Raw genomic sequence first — 20,641 nt, 5'->3', positions numbered from 1 at the left:
GCTGGGGAGCGAGGAGATCCCAGCTCTCAAAGCCTCATGCACATCTGTGTTCTCTTCCAGCACATCAGGTCCACCCATCTGGCCGGGCAGTACCTTCTTCAAGAGAAATGGAGCCCTGCTTCAAGGTAGGTGTCTCGGAGCGCCTCCTGCTCCCGCGTCTCCTTCCTTCTTCCTCGGTGCATGGTCAGCCAGGAGCGCTCTCTGGAGGGCTGTGACTGTCTGCCTTGGGTCTTGATTGCTCACTTCTTTCTTCCTGCTCAAGTGTCTTGGCTGCATTGAATTGAGAGTTGAAACAGGACCTCTGTCCCAGGACTGTTGTGTTGGTGGAGTCGGAACAGCATGACAGTAGTACAGCCGGGCTGATGAAAGCAAGCTGTCACGTGTTTCTGATACTTGACACGATGAAGGCTGGTTTGATTTGGTTTTGATACTTGTATCTTGGAGATACATTTGTTTCCTGCTGTCTCCTAACATTCCTGTGTATCTGGAAGGTTGGCTGCAGTTTGTTCTGGTGTTCTGGGCACTCCTCATTTGTCCCCAGAGTCGTCTGCTGGGGGACACTGTCGACAGTGTCGCCGCCCATCCTCAGCTGCCTGTGCTAGCTCCCCCTCACGGGATGCAAACTGCCTGTCACCTCTGGTATTGCTGTTACATTGCTTTGCAACGACAAAGGTGAAGAATGGATGGTTGAAAACAGTGATGAAGCTTGGCCAGCCTGGTCTACAAAGGGAGTCAGGACAGCCAAGGCTATACAGAAAAGAAAAAGAAAACTATGATGATGTGTGCCCAGTTCTTTCAGAAGCCACTTTTGGGCTTTGGGTGTTGAGGATGTCTGCTCCGTGGATGACCCAGCCTTCACATTTTAGGGTTGTTGATGTCCCCTCCAAGTCTGTGTTGATTATCCAGGAGTTGGGGGTGACAGGGAGGCACAGACACTGAAAACAGGTGGACAGGAATGTCCAAGAGCTTCAGGACTGGGCTGTTGTGGGAGGAGGGATTGGAAGCCCTGTTAAGCATGTCCTGTAAAAGGATACACAGAAGCATGCATGTGCATGAAGGAGTCATATAACATACGTTGACGGTCAAGATGAGACATCTATCATGGGCTCTCCGCAGTAGTCCCAGCAATGGTGGGAGATAGGGTTCTTGTTCCATGGGCCGTGCGGATTCATGCTTTTTAATAGTATGTGAAATTAGGAGCAGGAGGGTTTCGATGTAACTCCCGTGCTACAGATAGAGCTGGGTGGATTCTACTCTCATAGACATCGTTGGTACCCTAAATGTCTAAGGAAAGAGAAGTTAGCACACAGTCCCCAAGGTTGGAAACTGCGATTGAATCATTCTTTGAGTTTTCTCTAGTGAGTTTCAGAGTCACCAGCGTCTCTTCTTGGCTATAGTAATGGTGTGGGTATCGTTCACCTTTGGATTATTTTTAGAATTGGGATTTTGTTTGCCTAGAGCTCTTTCTTGCAGAATTCAATCCATTCTGTTCTACATTAGGTAAGATTACTCTGTGGGGAGTCAGGTTTTTTTGTTTGTACCCATGACACAATGAACCATGGAGAGAGTTGATAATGCCTAAAGCTGCTGAGTGCTGTGGGTTGTTTTATGGGTGGATGTGTCTTTTTTTTTTTTTTTTCTTCTTCATGATTTAAAATTTTCATAATTCCTTATACGCTGGGAACTAAACTCATAAAGGTTTCAGATGTATATGGAATCTACATTGAGTTGACTATAATGTGTGTGGGTGTATATGTCTGTCAGTCATCTATATTGTCCATTTGAAAACCATAAGAATCAAATCTGAGTTTGGGAGTGTGGGCAGGGATGGGCTTACATTTATTTCTGTCATGTTTTCATCATTTTGCCCTACCTATCTTGAGTTCTTGAGAACCCCTCTACCCTGAAAAGATTTTCTTTCAGGCTTCAAGGGCATCTTCCCAAATGACCTTTTCTTCTCCTTCGGGGCCTCTAGGGGTGTCCAGAAGAGGAGGCTTACTTTCTGGTAGGAGTTTGGAGAAGAGGGATATCACTTCCTGGGGGAAGTAACACATGAGCAAGGACTCAAAACAGAAAAAGTGTGTGTGTGTGCGTGCGTGCGTGCGTGCGTGCGTGTGTGTGTGTGTGTGTGTGTGTAATTTCATAGATGTGCCTTTGCCAAGAGGAAAACTACAAGAGTTCATGACATGTGGGGCCTGCCTGGGCCATGGCAGGTGCTCCTTGTCTATATCCAAGTGAACCACGGAAAGCAGAAGGTCCAGGTCTTCTCCTACTGCACGGTGCACTTAACAGCACGAGTCACCGTAAAGTGCCAGCCGTTTGTCCTTGTCAACAAGTGACCTTTGCAGTTTCGCCTGGTCATTACTGCCCAGCGTCCTAAGAAGTCAAAGCCCTATATGCCTTGCCTAGGAAGGATCAGTATTGAAAAGACAGTTTCTTTTCTTTTTCCCTTACCTTTTGGAGATAGTCCCATGTAACTCAGGCTGGTTCAGAGTTGCTATGTGGAAGGATAACATCCAATTTCCTGTTCTTCTGGGATTACGGGTGTGCAGTCACCACGCCTGGGTCTTCAAGGACACTTCCTCCCAAAGGCATGTGGCTTTCGCACCGTCATAAAGCTGAAAACAAAAACAAACCGCAGTCAGGGGACTGACTGTAATGTGATGTTCTAAGGGGAAATACATGGAAGTGAAAAAGCCGAAATGATGCTGAGGCCAGAGTGAGATAGTAGTTACAACAGGGAACTGCCTTCAGTCGTCTGATAGTTGTTTGGCCTGTGAGCGGTTGAATGTTGGTATTTTCTAGCATAAAACTAAGAGGAAAAATTAGCTGGAAATGCTCAGGGTCTTGCTTGGACCTCAAGTGTGGCGCCGACTTTTGGTTCAAAATCCCAGGCAGGCTGGGCTGCTGAATCACCTCGGCTTGAGGATAATGGGGGAAGATTTGGTTTGGCTTACGCCAGGCAAGCCTACTTCACATAATTGGTCATTTCATCAATTCACAGTGTTTATTCTGAATGCTGTTTAGGCTGTGAGAAACGATTTCAGTATTCTGACAGTTTCAGCGGACTGGAGAGCCCTTCAGGTTTTTTTTTTTAAAACAATAGAAACCAAGCAGAGCCTCACAAGGGGACAAGCCTGTTGTCTAACAAGGGACCCGGGGCACATCTAAACACAAGTGGGGCTTACTCGGAGGCGTGCAGGAGTGGCCAGCTGACAGGTGTCTCCAGCAGACCCCGTGTCTTTGAGTTGTCTGTGTTACACTGCCAGTGTGTTTGGATTTACTATAATAACACACCATCACGTAAGCTTAGTGATGTCTTATTTCCTTAGTGAAAATAGTAAAGTCTTCTTAAGGATTTTCCTTTTTCCACCCACCACCAACTGTTACAAACTTAGATTTCGGTTATTTCATTTAAAGGTCACCATGGCTTCAATTATTTTAATGAGTCTGGGTCTCATAATTAAGGATATTTCTCACCCTGGACTGCCCCTTCATCTGGCCTCTGATGCTCTCACCCTAAAAGGAGATGAGACAGCCCACCATCTCCCCACCTGACCCCACCTGCCAACCTTAGTAGCTCCTTGCCCTCTGCTGCAATGTGGTACAAGCTGGGCCTGACCTTCCCTGCTGCCCTTTCTAGTCCTTTGTTCTTCGCAGGCCTGACAGCCCCTGAACTTGTTTTGTTCCGAGAGAAGCACCTCCCGCACCCATCCACACTGTGCTACCCCTGAGCTTCTCTCTCCATTTGTGTCAGGCTGGAGCTGTTCCAGGGAGGCCCAGGGCCTGTCCCTCAGCCGCTCAGTCCAGCTTGTGGTCAGACTTATCGAAGGCCTGGCCTGCTCTAAGAAGCCAGCTGTTGGCAGCACTGAGAACTCTTTCTCAGACCTTCCCAGTCAGCAGCCTGACAGCCTGCCTTCTCTGGTTTCTCCTCACCTTCCTTCTTAACTCTGGCTAGCACTGGGCCACTATTATCACCAAATAACTATCAAAATAAATCATTACCAAATCTGTGTCCCTAGCATGCCGTGAATGAATCAAAGTCCCCCATCACACACAACAGGTTTTTCCTCCTTGGCTGCTGACAGCCCAGAGGATGAGCAAATGAAACGGAAAGAAATCCTTAGCGGCATTTTCAGTGCATGGAGCAGGATTAAGCTGCCACAAGCCCAATGGCAAACGGGGGAGAGGAGACTGGTTCTACCTCATGACACGTGCTGTTTCTGTGCACCCAAGTGCACGTGCCGTCCGTAGGCCATGTGTGAAGATGGTGCTCTGGGGGACAGGTTTTCCGTGTCTTGGGCTGGCTTAGTGAAGGTGCTCTTCCCACCCGACCTCTGCAGCCCTCCTTCCCTGCTGTAGCTTGGCTGTGCGTTACCAGCAGGTAGATGAGGGAATGCCCTTTCGCTTCATCTCACAAAAACTCAGATTTTGAGTCAGATCTCCAGGCTCTGGTTCTCAGTAAACTCCACGGTTGTGCTCAAGATGGATTGGAAACCCAACCTCTATTTTTAATTCTCTGTAAATTAAAGGAATGTCCCTCTGGAACAGTTTCCTCCCTGAATTCCAGCTCAATCCATTCCTAACAACTTTCCTAAAAACAGTAGATCCAGAAGAGCAATGAAAAAAGTGTTGTTACCTTCAGCCCACCATGCTCTGGATCCAAGAAGATGGGCAGAGTGTTTTTGCCGACTCTCTGGACAATCAGTCATCAAACATGGCCGTTTTCAAAGCTCTCACAGCTTGTCGTGAGGCAAATGTATTATAGATTCGGACAACCTAGAAACAGGTCTCGGCTTGGCTTCCTAAGCAAGTGGCTTAACCCTGGTATTAGTCTGATTTCCATTGGTATAGCAAAATAGCTGAAGCAGGATAAAGTATCAGGAAATGAGTTTGCTCACCATCTGAAAGTATAAGGTATATCAGCTCTTGTGATTCTTCCTCTGACAAGGGCTTCATGACAGTGTCATCACAGTGATAGGAACACGCAGAAAAAAGGTCACATGATGGGACAGGAAGCCAGAAAAAGACATTTAAAGCATTTTTTTTTTAATTTTAGGTGTGTGGATGTGTTAATGTGTACCACATGTGTGTAGTACCGGGGGAGGCCAGAAGAGGGCGGTTCCTGGAACTGGAGCTACAGATGGTTGCACTGGGAACCAAACCCGGTCATCTGCAAGAGCTACCAGTGCTTTTAACTGCCAGGCCTCCACTACCATCCCAGAGGGAGGGGCTAGGCAGCTCTCTCCCCTATGAATTCACTCAAGACGAGCACTAATCCTTTCCTAAGCCATTGTCATTAATGATCCAACCACCTGCTCATTGCCTGTATCTCCCATTCTTCCCCATTTCCATTCTGAGCGTCAGCCCCACCAGCCTCTCTTCACTGACACTAGCAGGATTTGGGGACTGCTGTTTGGTCCAGGACACTCAGCTCTCTCATTCAATGGCCCATCTCAGGTTTTATTGTGTCCCCCCACCCCCACCCCCATCTCTTTCCCTTGCTGCAGCTCGCCCTGGGCTTTCTGCCGTCTTTCATCCCTTCCACAAGCTGACTCTTTTGTCCACTGTGCAAAGAAGGACATTCACCTCTTGCATAAATCGGCTTCTTGCCCCTGGGCACACCCATTAAAAAACTCAGCACTAACAGAAAGGGGATGGCCCCTGTTTACATTTGCCCTCCAGTGCTTGCTGCCTTCTGCTCTCCTTGGCCCAGGATAGACTTTGGGTTTGAAGGAGGAGCCCTTTTTTTCTTCGGCATTGTTTGTCTTTTTGGCCTGGAGTGTGTAAAGATTTTTTTGGAACCTCAGTGCTTGTCTTGCTGGTCCATTTACAGAGGTGAGGTTAAAGGGGTGCTCTTGGGTTTCACTAATTTTTTTGTGTGTGCTTTAAAACATGTTCTTATGCTCATTAAAAAATAACGAGGAAATGTGGTTTTCAAAGAGGCCGTTAGTTTGTTTTGATCTTCGTTGGTCCGTTAACTTATTTATTTTGGAAAGACAGGTCTTAGGTAGTGCAGGTCAGCTTCAGACATGCAGTGTAGCCAAGGGTGACCTTGGCCTTCTAATCTTTCCTTGTCTCTCAAGTGCTGGGACTACAGGTGTATGTTACCATGCCCAGTTGATGTGAGGTGGCTTGAAGCCAGGCAAGGGCTGAGTCACACACGCCCCCACCCTTGTGACTCCAGCTGACCCACCATCTCCAGTGTCTGTGGCCTGCCATGCAGTCTAAAGCACCCTGACTTACATATCCTGCATTTTCCTGCTTGACCCTAACCTTAGCTACCCTCTGGGCCCCTGTCTCTAACACCTGTCTTCATGAAAGTCTCATATTGCTCTCTGAGAAGGTGGCCCTGGGAGCAGACTGCTGAGCTAGAAGTTGCTGCCAGCAAGGCTGAGGACATGAAATTGAAAGCGTTTACCAGAGTCAAGGCACCTGCTTCCCCACTTCCTGTGTGTGTGTGTGTGTGTGTGTGTGTGTGTGTGTGTGTGTGTCGCCCATGCTATGGCCCAAGTGTGGAGAGCAGAGGACCTCCTCTTCCAGGCTCTCTGGCCTGGGAGCTTCCAGGATCCTCTGCCTCTACCTCTGCTTCTCCGCCCTGGTAGGAGCCTCAGTTACAACCATGTGCACCATACAGCTGGTTTTTACTGGGGTCCTGGGGTTTGAATTCAGATCCTCATACTTGCACAGCAAAAAACTTGACCTACTGAGCCAACCACCCGACATACACTTCATGACTTTTAAAGACTGGATAGGAAAAGGGAAATCCTAGAATTAGCCACTGAAAGGCTAACACACTGCACAACCCCTACCACTGAGCGATGCTCTTACTGGATGCGAATTCTTCTTACGGACGTAACGTTACACTAAGTGCACCAGTAGGAGTGCTTCCTTATAGGTTGCATAGCATTTAGAAATGGTTTCTAATCCATTAAATTATATCTGTAACAAGATAGCGAAATGTAGAGATGAAACAGCTTTGCATCCTGTGCCACGCAGAGCTTGTGTCTACCAAAGAGCCCAGGCTTTTAAGTACAAGGAAAGGAAGAGCCATTCCCCTGAAGCTCTGTGGAACCGCGAGGTTGGAGGTCCAGACACAGTTTTGTAAAATCACCAAAAGCCATAAGAACAATGAAGCTTTTAGGATGTGTTCTGAGCAAACTGTTCACGCGATGGTTTCAGAAGTGGACTTAGGATCACCGCCCCCACCCCCAACCCCTACCCCGTAAGCTTCCAAAGCCAGGTTTGTGCTCTGTCTGCTCCTGGTTTCCTTCCCAAGCCCTTGCCAAGAGGTCGACTGCAGGGTTTTCACCTCTGTGCCATCACACACACGATTGGGATGTGTGCCTACACTCATGTGCACAAATGTGTCTGTGGCCCAGATGCTTAAGTGAAAGTCTTACAGAGATCATTACTCCCGGTGGCCCTTGTAACCTCCAGCAGAAATCCTGGCAGGCTCTCCATACTGTTTGCTATCTTCCAGCTGGTCTTAGTAGAGGACAGCATTCAGGCAGAGGGCAGATCTCCAGTCTCAACAAAGGGGTCCTGTGTCCATACCTTGCCCTTCTGCCCAATTGCCACAGGACTGAAAAGGGATTCTTGGATCCTCTCCTCTTCTACAAAATGGCAAAGCAATAGTCTTGCAGAATTGCCTTAACGGAGAGGAGGACTGATGATGATGTGTGTAGCATCCCTGGTCCTTAGTAGGTGCTTCAATTGTAGACACTCATGCCCTCACTCCAGAGGTCTCAGTGAGATGGGGGTGGGAGAGCATAAATGGAACTTCGGGGTGACCCCCAGACGGGTGCCCTTGGGCAGCTCACCTGATTGGTTCAAGCCTCTGTTCTCTGCCCAGTTTAACTTCATGAAACGGGTGAGAATTAAAGGCAATGTGTGCGCAGAGAATTTATTGTGTTGACGGTAGCATCTGTGCGAAGTCCTGCTGCTTCCTAAGGTGGTCAGCACCTTCAGCTTCACATAACAGCAGCGGCAACAAGCACTGTTCCCGGTTCGACTTAGGTATGCCTGTAGGGATCTTTAAGGCTCCTTTCAGTCTCTGCTGTATTGTGACAGGGAAAGGCTCAGACTCTCTTCCTGAGAACATCCTGTGCCAGTCTTGACATGATCCTGCAGAAATGTAACAGAGAGAAGACTCTACTGGGCAGGGCTGGAGGTGTAGATGTGATCTGAATGTCTTGTTCTTCCCTTTAGTTTCCTGGGTTATGCCAGGATAAAACCAGACCCCAACATCCACAATGGTCAGTTTCAGTAAAAAGGGGTGGAGAATGATGGATATCAGTTGCTAGCCATCCTTGAGGAAGGGTCCCAGTGGACCTGGCCCTGACCCAACAGCCACTGAAGCATACATCAGTTAGTCCTTCTTAGCCTATGGATTGTGTGTTTTTATTTTGTTGGGCTTGGGGCTCCTTATGTAGTCAAGGCTGGACTGATACTTCTGATCCTCCTCTCTCAGCCTCTCAAGTGCTGAATTCCTGAAGTGTGCCCTTGTATCTCCGTCAAACTCGGGGTCTTTCTGGGGCGTGCTCAGGTGATCTGATTCTGATTGGACACCAATTATAGGCATGAACTTAGAAGTGTAAGTTCCTGCTGTGGTGACATTTGCCACCAGAGACTCTAAACCAGCACCTTGATCATACCAAGCAAGATTGTGATGAGGTCTTAATAGGGACCAGTACAAAGAACCATTCTGGGTCAAATCGGGGTGTCGTTCTCAAGCCCTGCCCGCCAGCCTCTTACTTCACAACAATCTGGGGATGAATTGCTCCTGGGAACGAGTTTCTGTTGTGGCCCGTGTGGACTGACTCACACGTGTAATCGGATCAGGGCCCGTTTCTCATCTTGTAGGAACACTGCGTGCTCCCACTTGCTACATCAGTTTCTTACGGGTGCTCTCTGGCCTGGATAACAGGTTGAGGGTGGCCACATGGCCCAGGCCAGGCCAGAGTTCTGCACTATGCTTTTTTTCCCTTGGGTTTGGAAGCTTTATAAAATACACCAACATTGCCAGCTAACTACCCCGACAGCCCCTGCACCCCAGCTTAGAGCCCGCAAGTGTGAAAGAAACTGGGCAGAAGGAACCGGGATAAGGGGCCACTCGACCTGCTCCTGCTTAGACGAGGTAAGCCTTTTCTTCTTACCTAAGCCAGTGGGACATAGCTTCTCTTGTGTTCAGCCAAAGGCCCTGGCCAACCGGGCACCTCTAAAGACACATCAGTTAAACTGATACACATCTGTCCCTGATGACTCCTGGGTGTCACAGCTGCAGTTTTCTTGTCATCGGGGCCCTCTTGGTTTTTTGATCGTCACGTAGAGTACATGGGGGTCGTTCGTTCCTGGATGGCAGCTTAAGCCAGCAATGCCAGGACCATTGTCTTTAATTATCTCTAACATCCACATGCCCAATTATAGCCACAGTGAAATGCACGCTCATTTGCTTCAGAAGTGGGCAGCGTCCGCCTACTCAAAGATGGAGAAAAACAAGTGCCAGTGAAGTATTTGGTGAAAGCAAATTGTGCCTGTGTGTCAGCAAGTACTCGTAGCTGCAGGCGTGTGCAGGTGCATCCATGCTTGAGTGCGTGTGTTGTGTGTGCAAAGCTCAAGTCTGTGACACAGAAGCTATTTTGGGCAGGCCCTGTTCTCTTCCAAGTTCATTGACTCACATGCCTGACAAATGCCACTTGTAGTCAGATGGGTCTGTGTAGGAGAGAATTATATCCACACTTGCTGTGGTTCCCGTGTCCCAGACAAGTCTGCGGGATAGAGCAGAGTTTTTCACTTAGCATCTTTTCTTCCCCTTATTGCCATTTGAATTCATTGAGAACAGTTTCGAGTCTCATTAGAGGAGTCTTAATTTAAAAATTAAGTTGGGAGCCAGCAAGTGAAATTGAAGAGGCAATGCCTTCGGTTCTGAACTGAGCTTTCATTACTCAGTCGCTCTTCAAATTATGCTGATTTCAGGTATGATTTTTCCTAAATAGGTTGGGAAGCCCAAAGGCTTTCTAGACTAATGGTGATCTGTAGCTCCATTTCCTCTCTCAGCCACCTGCCCCTGGGTTCTGAAGATCTCCGCCCCATGTCCTTTTGGTCCAGCTCTCCTTTCCCTCTTCCATCCCAGCTGTGATGGCAGTTTAGGTGGCCCTGGCAGCCTGTGACGTCACAAGGTGCAACACCTGTGCTCACCGTGGTGCGGCTGTGCCCCGCGTGACCTGATATCCTCTGTTAGTTTTTACTGTTCACCCCTCTCCACTCCTGGGACCAAACCACCCACTGTTCCCTTGATCAGAAACTTCCCGGAACATGCTGCTGTCTTCTCCTCCTCTTCCTTCGTGTGAAGGGTAACATCAGCTATCCAAGAGGCTGGTGCTGTTTCCTATCTGAGTTCATGCTTTTCCTTAGCTTTCCAAGACACACAAACACACACACACACACACACACACACACACACGCCTCTCACGTGTTTGTGGTGCTGAGGTCCAAGCATTTAGTAGGGGCTCCTTTACTTCTCTATTTAGTAGGGGCTCCTTTACCTCATGAGGTTGGCTAAATGCATGGTTTGGCCATTTCAGCATATAATAGGTTGTATTTTTGTTGGGGAACCTCAAGTGCTATTGTAATTGAAATGTGCACCCTTGAACTTCTCCTGCCCCTCATTCCCTGCTCTTTGGGAGGGTAGATTTAGGAAACATGGAGACAGGAGCCTCTGCCAAGTCTTGCCTGATCTTTCAATTCTTCTGGAAAACCCACAAAGGCCTCTTGTCTTTTCATGTCTTTCTCCAGCTGGACTGTAATCTGTTTGAGGCCGAAGGGTTTCTTAGCTCTGGCCCTAGCACCCTCCCAGGGAATTCTGCTTAGAAAGGAAATCAACAAATATTTGTGGACCCCATGTGTGTGATTCTCTGTAGGAACTGGCTTGTGTGCCCCACCCCTATTCCTGTTGAAGGGAGCCCCCACTAGTACTAAACTTGGACATAGAGCCTTTAGAAAGGTGACTAAGATTCAGTGAGAGCAAAGGTTGAGAATCCTCCAGTAGGGCTTGTGTCTTTAGAAAAGGAGAAAGAGGCAACAGGACTGTCCCTGTGCAGAGGAGGAGGCCACAGCAAGACATGACCATCTGCAAGCCTCCAGAGGAAGCAGACCTGCCAGCCCTGTGAACGTGGACTTCAGGGCACAGATCTGTGTGCAGCCGCATTCCTGATGTTTGCACCACCGCACGCATAGCATTTATTGTGGCAGCGAAGGCTAGTGAATAGAGCCAGCAGCTGTCCACTTACCTTGTTCTGTAAGGTGGAAGTCTAAGAACAAAATTCAAAGCTAACGGGAGTTTGGAGAAGATCTCTAACTTCCTTTTTCACATCAATCCTCAGTAATGAACAGCTGAATTCTAGCCCCCACCTCATTAACTATCAAGCAGGCAGTGTGTCCCAGACCACTCCCACCCCCAACACACACACACACACACACACACACACACACACACACACACACACACACACCATGCAAGGGAGAGTCATTGTTTTTCTAAGATTGTGCCCTGGGAAATTATCTTAGCCTGACCGACACTCTATGACCTTGATGGTTCTGTATTCTCATAAATAATAGCAATTATCACAAAGGAGACGAAGCTGAAGAAGTCTTGGTAGATCTGTATGCTGACCTTAGACCTTCCGCTTGACTAGCTGTGTTTACTTGCATGTGTAACCTGACCTCTGTGCGCCCGTGGCTGTGTTTCTTAAAATATCTGTGTTGCTGTAATGGGCAGTTACTTTTTCCATTCTCGGAAACTGACCCAGACTTGCAAGTGGAAAGCCCTCCGTCCCCCACCCAACCATCCATCTGTGCACTTCTAGGCAGTGTCTAGCTCAAATCGGCCTCTCCCATCGCACTGGCCCCAGTGAGCATTCCAGGTGGACGTGTGAGTGAGGCAGTCCTGTCACAGGGATTCTTGACCTTTGTTTGTTTGGTTGGTTGGTTTGGTTGGTTTGCTTGCTTGCGTGCTTGCTTGGTTGGGTTTTGTTTCGGGTTCATTGTTTTATTTTTTTGAGGCTGGGGAATGACTAGGTTCAAAGCTGGCAGATAGAGAATGGTGTTGACTGACTGGACCATCCCCACAGGTTCAAGTTTTGGCATACTCACTCCTCAGCTGGTGGTGCTGCCTTGGATGGGCATGGAGCCTGAGGAAGAAGTGGCATCAGAGGCAAGCCTGCTAGCCCAGTCCCACTTTCTGTCCTTGCTTGCTTCCTGTCCTGACAAGATCTGAGGAATCCTAGATGCATACTCTCACCTGTGGCCACTTCTCCCTCCCAGGACGGACTGTGTCCCTCAGACTGTGAGCCAGGAGGAACCCTTCCTCCCTTTAAGTTGCTTCTTGCCAGGCTTTCAGTCATGGCAGCAAGAAAAGCAGCTATTACAGAGAGCTTTCCCAAGCCTTTAAAAAGAAAAAGAAAACAGATGTGAGTCTCCGTTAAACAGAGAACAGGGCTTGGTGAATACCATTAGAAAGACACCACTGGCCATGGTTTCCCAGCTACAGGAACATTTTAAAACACTTATGAGGCAAAGATCCACAGCCAATTGTTCTGTTAACACTCATCCTCATACATCAGCTAGGACCCTATTAGCACAGCTTCTTTAGTGGGTTGGGGCCCTTGAGACTGAATCCAGGCCCTTGTGGATACTTTGCACATACTATACTACTGAGAGACACATACACACCGACCCGCAATCCAGTTTTTATGTGCGTATATATGTGTATGTTTACTCATGTGTGAGTGTATTTACACATCTATACACATGCTTACAGAAGCTAAGGGTATTGTTCCTCAGACACTATGTACTTTGTTTTGACACAGGGCCTGTCACTGGCCTAGGAGTCACCAGCTAGGCTAGCGTTGCTCCCCAGGGAGCCTCAGAGGGCTGTCCCCTGAGGGCTGACATCGTAAGCACATTATATCCACCCCACTTTTTTTACATGGGATCTGGAGGTAGAACTCTGGTCTTTGTCCTTGCAAGTCCATTTGCAAGACTGAACCATCTCCACAGACCCTGCAGTACAGTTTCAAAATGTGCTCATGAATGCAAAGGCTGTGGTGTGCCCCTTCAACTCAAGCAGTTATCTGGAAGACCCAGTAACTTGATAGGTAGGCTGTATAGCAGACTCTGGGAACCTTTGGGAAGACGTGTGTAAAGGGAAGCTGTTGTCATTATCTGTTGGGGTTTGAGTGGGGTGTCCCGCACAGTATGGGAATTTGAATGCTCATTCCCCTGTTGGTGGCACATTTGGCGAGGTTTAGGAAGTATGGCCTACTTGAAGGAAGTATGTCATTGGAGGCAGGCTTTGAGGGTTTAAAGAGGAACAGAGAGTTCACTCTCTGCTTTGTGCTTGTGGTTTAGGATGGGATCCTTCCACCTCTGCTCCAGCCACCATGCCTTCCTGCCTCCTAACCGTGGGGGCAATGGACTCTAGTTGGAACTGTAAGCCCAAATAAACCCTTCCTTTGGTGAGTTGCCCTGGTCATGGTATTTCATCACAACAACAGAAAAGTAACTAATACATCATCATTGATGGGAGTTATTGTACCACTCACAGGAGGGCAGTCTTTGATTGACATTTTCAGTTTGATGGCCATACCTGAGTGGCATCCTGTTGAGGGGAGCGCCTTCTCTTTGGGTTGATGAGCCCTGGTCTCCTCATGGTTTGAATGGCCCCTGTTTGCTGAAATTGAACAGGGTACACACAGCCGGTCTCTGCGGGTGGGAGCTCCCGGGGACCCCTTGTCTTGTGAGTTCACCAATCATCTCACCTGATGGTTTTGGTTTGCTGTTGACCATAGCCAGGAATGGTGTAGAAAGACAAACCAGGGTCTTATCCTTGGCATGCAAGGTGTACAGAGAGATGGAAGACGGGCTCTCTGGGTGCCACCAGCCTTCTGTGTGTTCATCGGGGTTCTGGGTAAATACGTGGGGCAGTGTCACTGAGCTGGACCCCTGCGTGGACCTTGCTGAGTTGGTGTTACCTTAGGGGGTCTCTATGCAGACTTGTGTGTACGTCACATCACATCACGGGGAAAATGTCCACAAGTGAGCCAGCAGCATCCATTCGTTACACTTATTTGATTTTAGATTTCTATTACACCCTTGGAGCGAACCTCAGAATTCTTCCATGATTAAAAAATAGGACCGACATAGATTTTGTTGGATCAATGTTAATTTAGAACTGGGAGAAACACAAAGTCACAGGAATTTCTTTGACAATCCAGGCATGCCTTATGTAGGCCTCTGAACCTGCTTGTATTGATATCATTAGTGTGGTATTTAGATTCCATCCTGAACGGGCCCACTGACAAAGATTGCAAAAATGTCACTCTTTCCCCAGAGTAGTTTGTTTTAATTTTAAATCATAACCTGAGAGTTCATTCATAAATGTAGGTTAAAATGAACTTATAGGATTATAAATTAACTTTGGCAGGAAAAAAAATAGAAGAGAGAGAGAGAGAGAAAAGCTTATAGCAAAAACCTTGAAAACGTCTTTGCCAAAGCACATTGGTCAGTCATACAAACTAAGTGTTTATATAGACAAAAGTGTTTATATAGACAAAAGCTGTTTCCCAGTCCATCACAACATCTTGGAGGGCAGCGGTTAGCAAAGTAATTGGTTTGGAAATTATGATTCGAAACACACCAGGCATTTTGCCCCTGAAGAAAACATTGTGCCGGTAAAGTCCCAGGACCTTGAAAATGAGCAGGCCTCGCTCAGGATTTCTGACTCTCGGTGGCATACAGGATAGCCAGTGTCGTCAAGGGCTAATCATGCTTGAATCCTTGGAGGTTGTCGGCAGAAAGAGAATCCTTCCTCTGAAGATTTTGTCAGAGAGATGGAGGTACTCAGTAAGGCCTGTCATCCCATGGACCCTTTGTTATCTTGAGTCAAGCCCAGAGCCGCCACACCTCAGCCTCTGTAAATACTAAGTGGTTAATGCCACCTCTTAAGTTTTAAATCCCTTAAGAGTGTATTGCAATTAAAAGCCAAAAATCCCCCATCGTTTTTAAATGATTAAAAACGATGCAATTTTAAACTCTAAATTTTTTTTTTTTTTAATATTCCAAAATCTGAAACTTCTTGAGCAAGCCCTCTGCAAGCCCAGAAGTGGACACTCCCTCACCTCAGCTCCTTTGGGGGTTGGATCCAGCATACAGAAAAGTAGTGTTCAAAATTACCTTTAGGGTATATGTACAAGAAGCAAAAGTGAATTTCCTGTTCAGACCTGTATTCCATGCTCAAGATAGCCCATTATATGTCTGGAAATATTACAAAAAAATAAAAGCAAGCTTTTGTTCCATAATTTCTGGGCCAATGAAACTCAGCCTGTATGCAGAAATGGGTTTAGTCTTGGCTGTCCCTGGCCATAGATTCTTCTCATTCAGAGGTGCCTGTCCGTTGTTTTCCCAGAGGAATGAATAGCATTGCCGTCCATTACGGCCAGGCATTCAAGTTTGTTGAGTTCCACTCTGGGTTCCTTCCTTCTCAGCTAGCTCTCAATGTGTGGTCAGGGTTCTAGTATCATCAGAACCATTGGCCTTCCTGTACCAAGCTCACTTAAATGGCATTTCCAATGCATGTGGGATGATGGAAATGGGTGCCACACATTACCTGGCCTCAGGATTGTGTGTGGTGGGTGTGTTCAGGTCCTAACTGGTCATAGTCTCTGAGGAGAGAGGGGCCTCACGTCCCTGGCCAGACACACACCCTCAGTGGGCAGGCAAGAAAACTGGACCAGGCACCAGGCCTTCCTCTGCCGAGGGAGGCCGTTACTCCCAGCCCTCCTTTTCTACCTTTCTTTCTCATCAGAGCCGCCTCCCCTTCTCCTCTGGGATATTCGGAAATTTGGACAAGCTGTGGCTTGTATTATAATAGAGAACAGTTGCAAGGGCCGTCTTGCTATGTGTGTGTAGGTCAGTGACAGATCACACATACAGCAGTGGTCCCATGGGACAGCAATGCACCTGGAGTGTACTGACAACGGAGCAACTCAGTGTCACAGTGTGACTTGTTACTCCCGTGTTTGATCTGCCTTTCTTCACAGCCCCTCCCGCAGCACTAGGGTCACTGGCAGGTGCCCTACCAGGCCCAGCTTTAAAGTGCACACAGACATCCAAACTCAGCTTCTCTTGCTTGCCCAGGAAGCACTTCAGCCATGCCCCCAGCTCTGCTGTTCTCTTCTTTGGTTTTTCATTGTTTCGTTTTCTCTGGCCTTGGGTATTGAACCCAGGGTCTTGACTTTGAAGTATTTCCTCACCCCTTAGCCCAGGCTAGCTTCAGACTTGCTGTCCTCTGCCTCAGACTTTTGGGTATTTGGGATTACAGGCTTGCTCCACACACCTGACTTGATCATTAACTTAAGACATATTCCTATATCTATTATTAAAAACAAACAAACAAACAAACAAACAAACAAAAACTGACTGTAAAGCGACATGCCGTGTTCCCTGGCAGCCTTGTGCACTGTATGTTTGCTGTGTGTGTGGACTGCAGCAGGAGTTCAAGGGGAGAGAACAAGCTTCCCTGTCCGGGCTTGTGCAGGTGCCCTCTGTGTTCACACAGTGACTCAACAGGGTGAGTCCAACAAGGTGAGAGCCTAACAAGGTGAGAGCCTAACAAGGTGAGAGCCTAACAAGGTGTCTATCAGAACATGTCCCATCATTAAGGGACTTCCTTGGCCTGCTGAGACTGTCTGTGGCCCTGTGTATGGCTTTTCTCAACAGTCGCAGCAGACCGTTCTGCATGTGTTCCAGGAGCCTAGTACACGATGAGGCGAGGACCAAAGCTGGATGTGCTCAGATCCGCTAACCCCGAGTTCTAGGCTGGCTTCTCTCTTCCTGAGTCAGGTGGCTTCCTTAGCTAGGAAGGGGAGAGGGGCCTGTGCTTGCCTCAACAAGGTACAGCAGACGTTCCGATCGCCATAAGCATAGAATGTCTGTCCTGCCAGCCCAGAGCTCTGGCCCAGACTGCCCAGTGCCAGAGCACAGGGGGCACCCTGCTCTGTGGCTGGGAGAGCAGGTCCACCTTGAAAGCATGTCCATGGCAGGATTCAGACACTGTGATTGCGTTTGGCTAGCTTGTGTAGGTTAAGGGGCGGGGTTGTGGTCATACTCTCAGGCTGTCTGGAGTACCCAGGATTCTCAGCAGTCTCTGCAGGCTGACGAACCATGATCTCAAAGCTCTCAGTCTGAAATCCAGACTGCTCTCAAACCCGAAACTTACAGGACGTCATTAGTGAAAACGTCTGAGTCTTTGCCTCTTACAGGGAATACTTTGTGCAGGCCACGTGTGTACAATGTAAATAAAACTTTAGTGAATTTAGTGTTTATGGATCCCACCCCTACAGTAGGTATCTCGCTTTGTGTGCGCATTTCCTCAAATTTGAAAAGCCCGAAGTCACAACCCTTCTGGCTCCCACGTTTTCAGGTAAGGGCTGTTTAATCCATGTCAGGCTGCAGGTTTCCGGTTCCCAGTCAGTTCTGTATATGAGGCCCGAAGAGCAACCTAATGCACTGCCAACGGGAACAGTGTTCAGGAAGCGCAGTGTGGGGGGGATCTGCCCAGATGCCGAACTGACCGTTGCTCCTGACTTTGAACGAAGGACGCTGTTTTTATGTTTACTTCAAAACGTACTTAGCATGCAGTTCGCACGGGTTTCCAGATGCTCCGTGACAACTAGAGCCGGGAGGAAAGTTTCTGTTGCAGAACTGACCGCGAAGCCAGAGAGTTTCCTCGGAGCCCTGCCTCAACTTTGGCACTCCCTACCATCTGCTTGAGGGCCGCCCTGCTGCCAGGGGCTGCATGCTGATGAGCAGATTCAATTCACTTGTCTAGCGGATCCCACCAGGCCCCCCAAAGTATCTGTAGCCGCTTACCAAAAAAATGCCTGTGACCAGAGGTTTTGTCACAAAGGAAGTATGGAAGCCATAACAAAGGGAGAGAGGAAGCGGGAAACCAAGATGCCTTTGGGGGCATAGGCTGGATGTGTAACAGACGGGATGGTGTATCAGTCATGTCCTTCACTGCTATACCAAATACCTGGCTTAGGAACTCAAGGAAGGGAAGGGTTTGTTTTGGCTCAATTTGGAGGTGTACAGTCTGTCACAGTGAGGAAGCCACGGCGGCAGGAGCCCGAGGCAGCTGGTCACGTGGCATCCACAGCCCGGAAGCAGAGGTGAGTGCTGCCACTTGGCTGGTTTTTCGATTCGTTTCGTTTTGTTTTAAATTTAGTCTAGGACCTCAAGCCCTGGAGCGGTGCCACCCACGTTCAGGATGGGTCTTTCTGTTCTAATTAACCTACTCCAGTAGCTCCCTCACAAACACTAGATGTGTTTCCATGGCGATTCTGAGTCCTATCAAGTTGGAAGTCAAGATTAACGGTCAAGGATGGTCAGTCATAAATTTGGCCCTGAGCTTCCTTATAGCTGGGACAAAGAAAGAAGCAGGTTCATTTATACAGTTTAAGTGTTGAGATTAAAACTGACTTGATGCTAAGAAGAGACAAAGTGGTGCCTTGCACTAAGACCAGAGAGACATTTGTCCTTTGGTTGCAGAGAGAGTGGGACAATGATCAGAGAACAATTCTGTGTCATAACTCCCCCACCCCCACCAAAAAAAAAAGATTTGTGTGTAGTTTAATAGGAAGTTCCCGTACTGGCCCTAAGCGGAACCACAAACACTTGGTAGCTTGATTTGTCTGCGCAGATGGGAAGGGCACCCTGCTTCAGACGGTGAGGGACACAGCTCGTCTCCCAGCTAAACTAGATGGCCACAGCAGGAAGTACTGATCTGGGGACTTAGTGGTACACAGGCTACCTGAGGGTGTGAAAGAATGGGAGAGTGGGGTTCACGGTGAAGAGGGGGTTCATTCCCATCAGGGATGCTCCCTATCATTAACCTCCTTCTTGGTGTGTTTTTTATTTTTTTTTAATGACATTGTGCAGACGGAAAAGCTATCGTGTTAATAAGATGTCTGAAATAAAGCATGTTGAACAGATCTTTAAATTGAATTTGTTTATCTTCTTTGATGAAAGTTGCTTGCATGTGAAAAGTAGAGTTTAGTCAAGTATCTTCAAGGCTTTCAGGGTCGTGGCCTTATCTCAGTAGCTACTGTTGGTTATTCTTGCCTGGAGCAGCGGGCCCTGAGCCTGGTGGTGTCATGGCTGTGGCTGCGGCTGCGGCTGGGGCTGCGGCTGCAGCGGCTGCTGCTGCAGCGGCTGCTGCCACCACCATTGTCATCGCCATCATTCTGCCTGTTTCCACAAGAAACCATGAGCTTAGCACTGCATGGTGAACCAAGTGTTCTCTTCCTTTCTCTTGAAACCTCCCAAAGGACAGAAATGGCAGAGAACACAAAGTCAGAATTGTTCTCTGTTCTGGAGGCAGAAGGCAGCTGAGGACCAAGAGGCCCGTAGCTCTCCCTCCTCTAAACTCCTGTGTTACCCACGGCAAGGCCATGGAAGCACCACTACCCGCTTCTTGCTGCCTCTCCATGCAATGGGCTACAGGGAATCTGTGGTGATCTTAAGCCCCATTTGTGCTTGTGTCATGATCACATTTAGAGATGTTACCATTTTTAATGGCGCATGGGAGAACATGCAGTCTCTGTTTCATGCTTCTGACTTTTACTTTTCCAAATGAGAAAGGCAAATGTGAACAGCTCTTCTGTGCTGTTGGGTATAATGGCTGAGGTTGGGGGCAATTGCACACACCCTGGTCTTTGTACAAGTATGTTCGGAAGAGATAGCATCCCAGGAGAGAGCTTCCAGGATCCCAGACCCCTTGCTTTGTAGTGCTGGTGTTAATAGAGAACAGGACCTCAACCCACAGGTAGCCATCATACTTCAGACGGCTCAATGAAGGTTCACCTAGAAGGGAAGTCCAGCGGGGACTTAGAAATGTTCTAATCTAGTATCTTCCAGGTTCATCAGCCTTTGCACAGATTGGTAAGTAGGTAGTTCTGTCCTTAAAAGATTTCTCCGGAGGACAATTGTAGTGCTTTCTTTAACAGTGTGCTCCAGCCGAAAATTTCTGAAAGTATTTTCTTGTGCTGTCTAATTTGAGATTCTTCTCATGGTTTAAATACAGTCTCCTTTACTTCTGTCTCCTGAAAAAAGAAAACAACCAACTAAACAGCAAAAGCATCCATTCCCTAATCTTCATGTATCACTCTGGCAACATCCCCCTGGAATCTCCATCCTGGGCACTAGGGGCCCATCCGCTGGCAATGGATGGGCCTGGCTGGTTATAGTAGCCGACAGAGATCACCTCTACCTGCCTTCCTCCAGGGATTGAAAGACACCACATGATAGGTGTCTACCAAGGGGTCCATTTTCCAGCTGTTTCTTCCTCAAAAATAAACTTTTTTTTTAACCAGAATCAAACCTGTGCTGTCAAAGCCACTTCAGGCTGGTTTTTTCCTACTGAGCTAAATTTGCTACTCAAGCAGAAATAATGTATTCTTCAGAAGGACCAATGTATAAATGAAGAGCAGCAAGGAGTGGAAATACACAGTTTATCTGGGGGTCTGTCTCTTTGAAGGGTGGACTCAGGGTTCCCACCTGCGCAGGTTCCTGTTGGCAGGGT

The 20,641-nt window shown here is 48.0% G+C and overlaps 1 protein-coding gene across 7 annotated transcripts in view; it reads left to right on the top strand.

Annotated features, from left to right (window-relative positions):
• Positions 1–20,641, top strand: part of Foxn3 (forkhead box N3) — a 369,982-nt gene that overhangs the window by 273,949 nt on the left and 75,392 nt on the right. For all 7 annotated transcript variants that reach the window (XM_060388027.1, XM_060388030.1, XM_060388023.1 and 4 more), the window contains one exon: positions 61–125. In XM_060388027.1, coding sequence (XP_060244010.1) covers positions 61–125 — 65 coding nt within the window. The remainder of the gene's footprint in view (positions 1–60; positions 126–20,641) is intronic.

The sequence above is a fragment of the Meriones unguiculatus genome, chromosome 7 (assembly GCF_030254825.1).
Source record: "Meriones unguiculatus strain TT.TT164.6M chromosome 7, Bangor_MerUng_6.1, whole genome shotgun sequence".
NCBI lineage: Eukaryota > Metazoa > Chordata > Mammalia > Rodentia > Muridae > Meriones > Meriones unguiculatus.
Note: the sequence above shows the minus strand (reverse complement) of the source record. Positions and strands in the feature narration are given on the sequence as shown.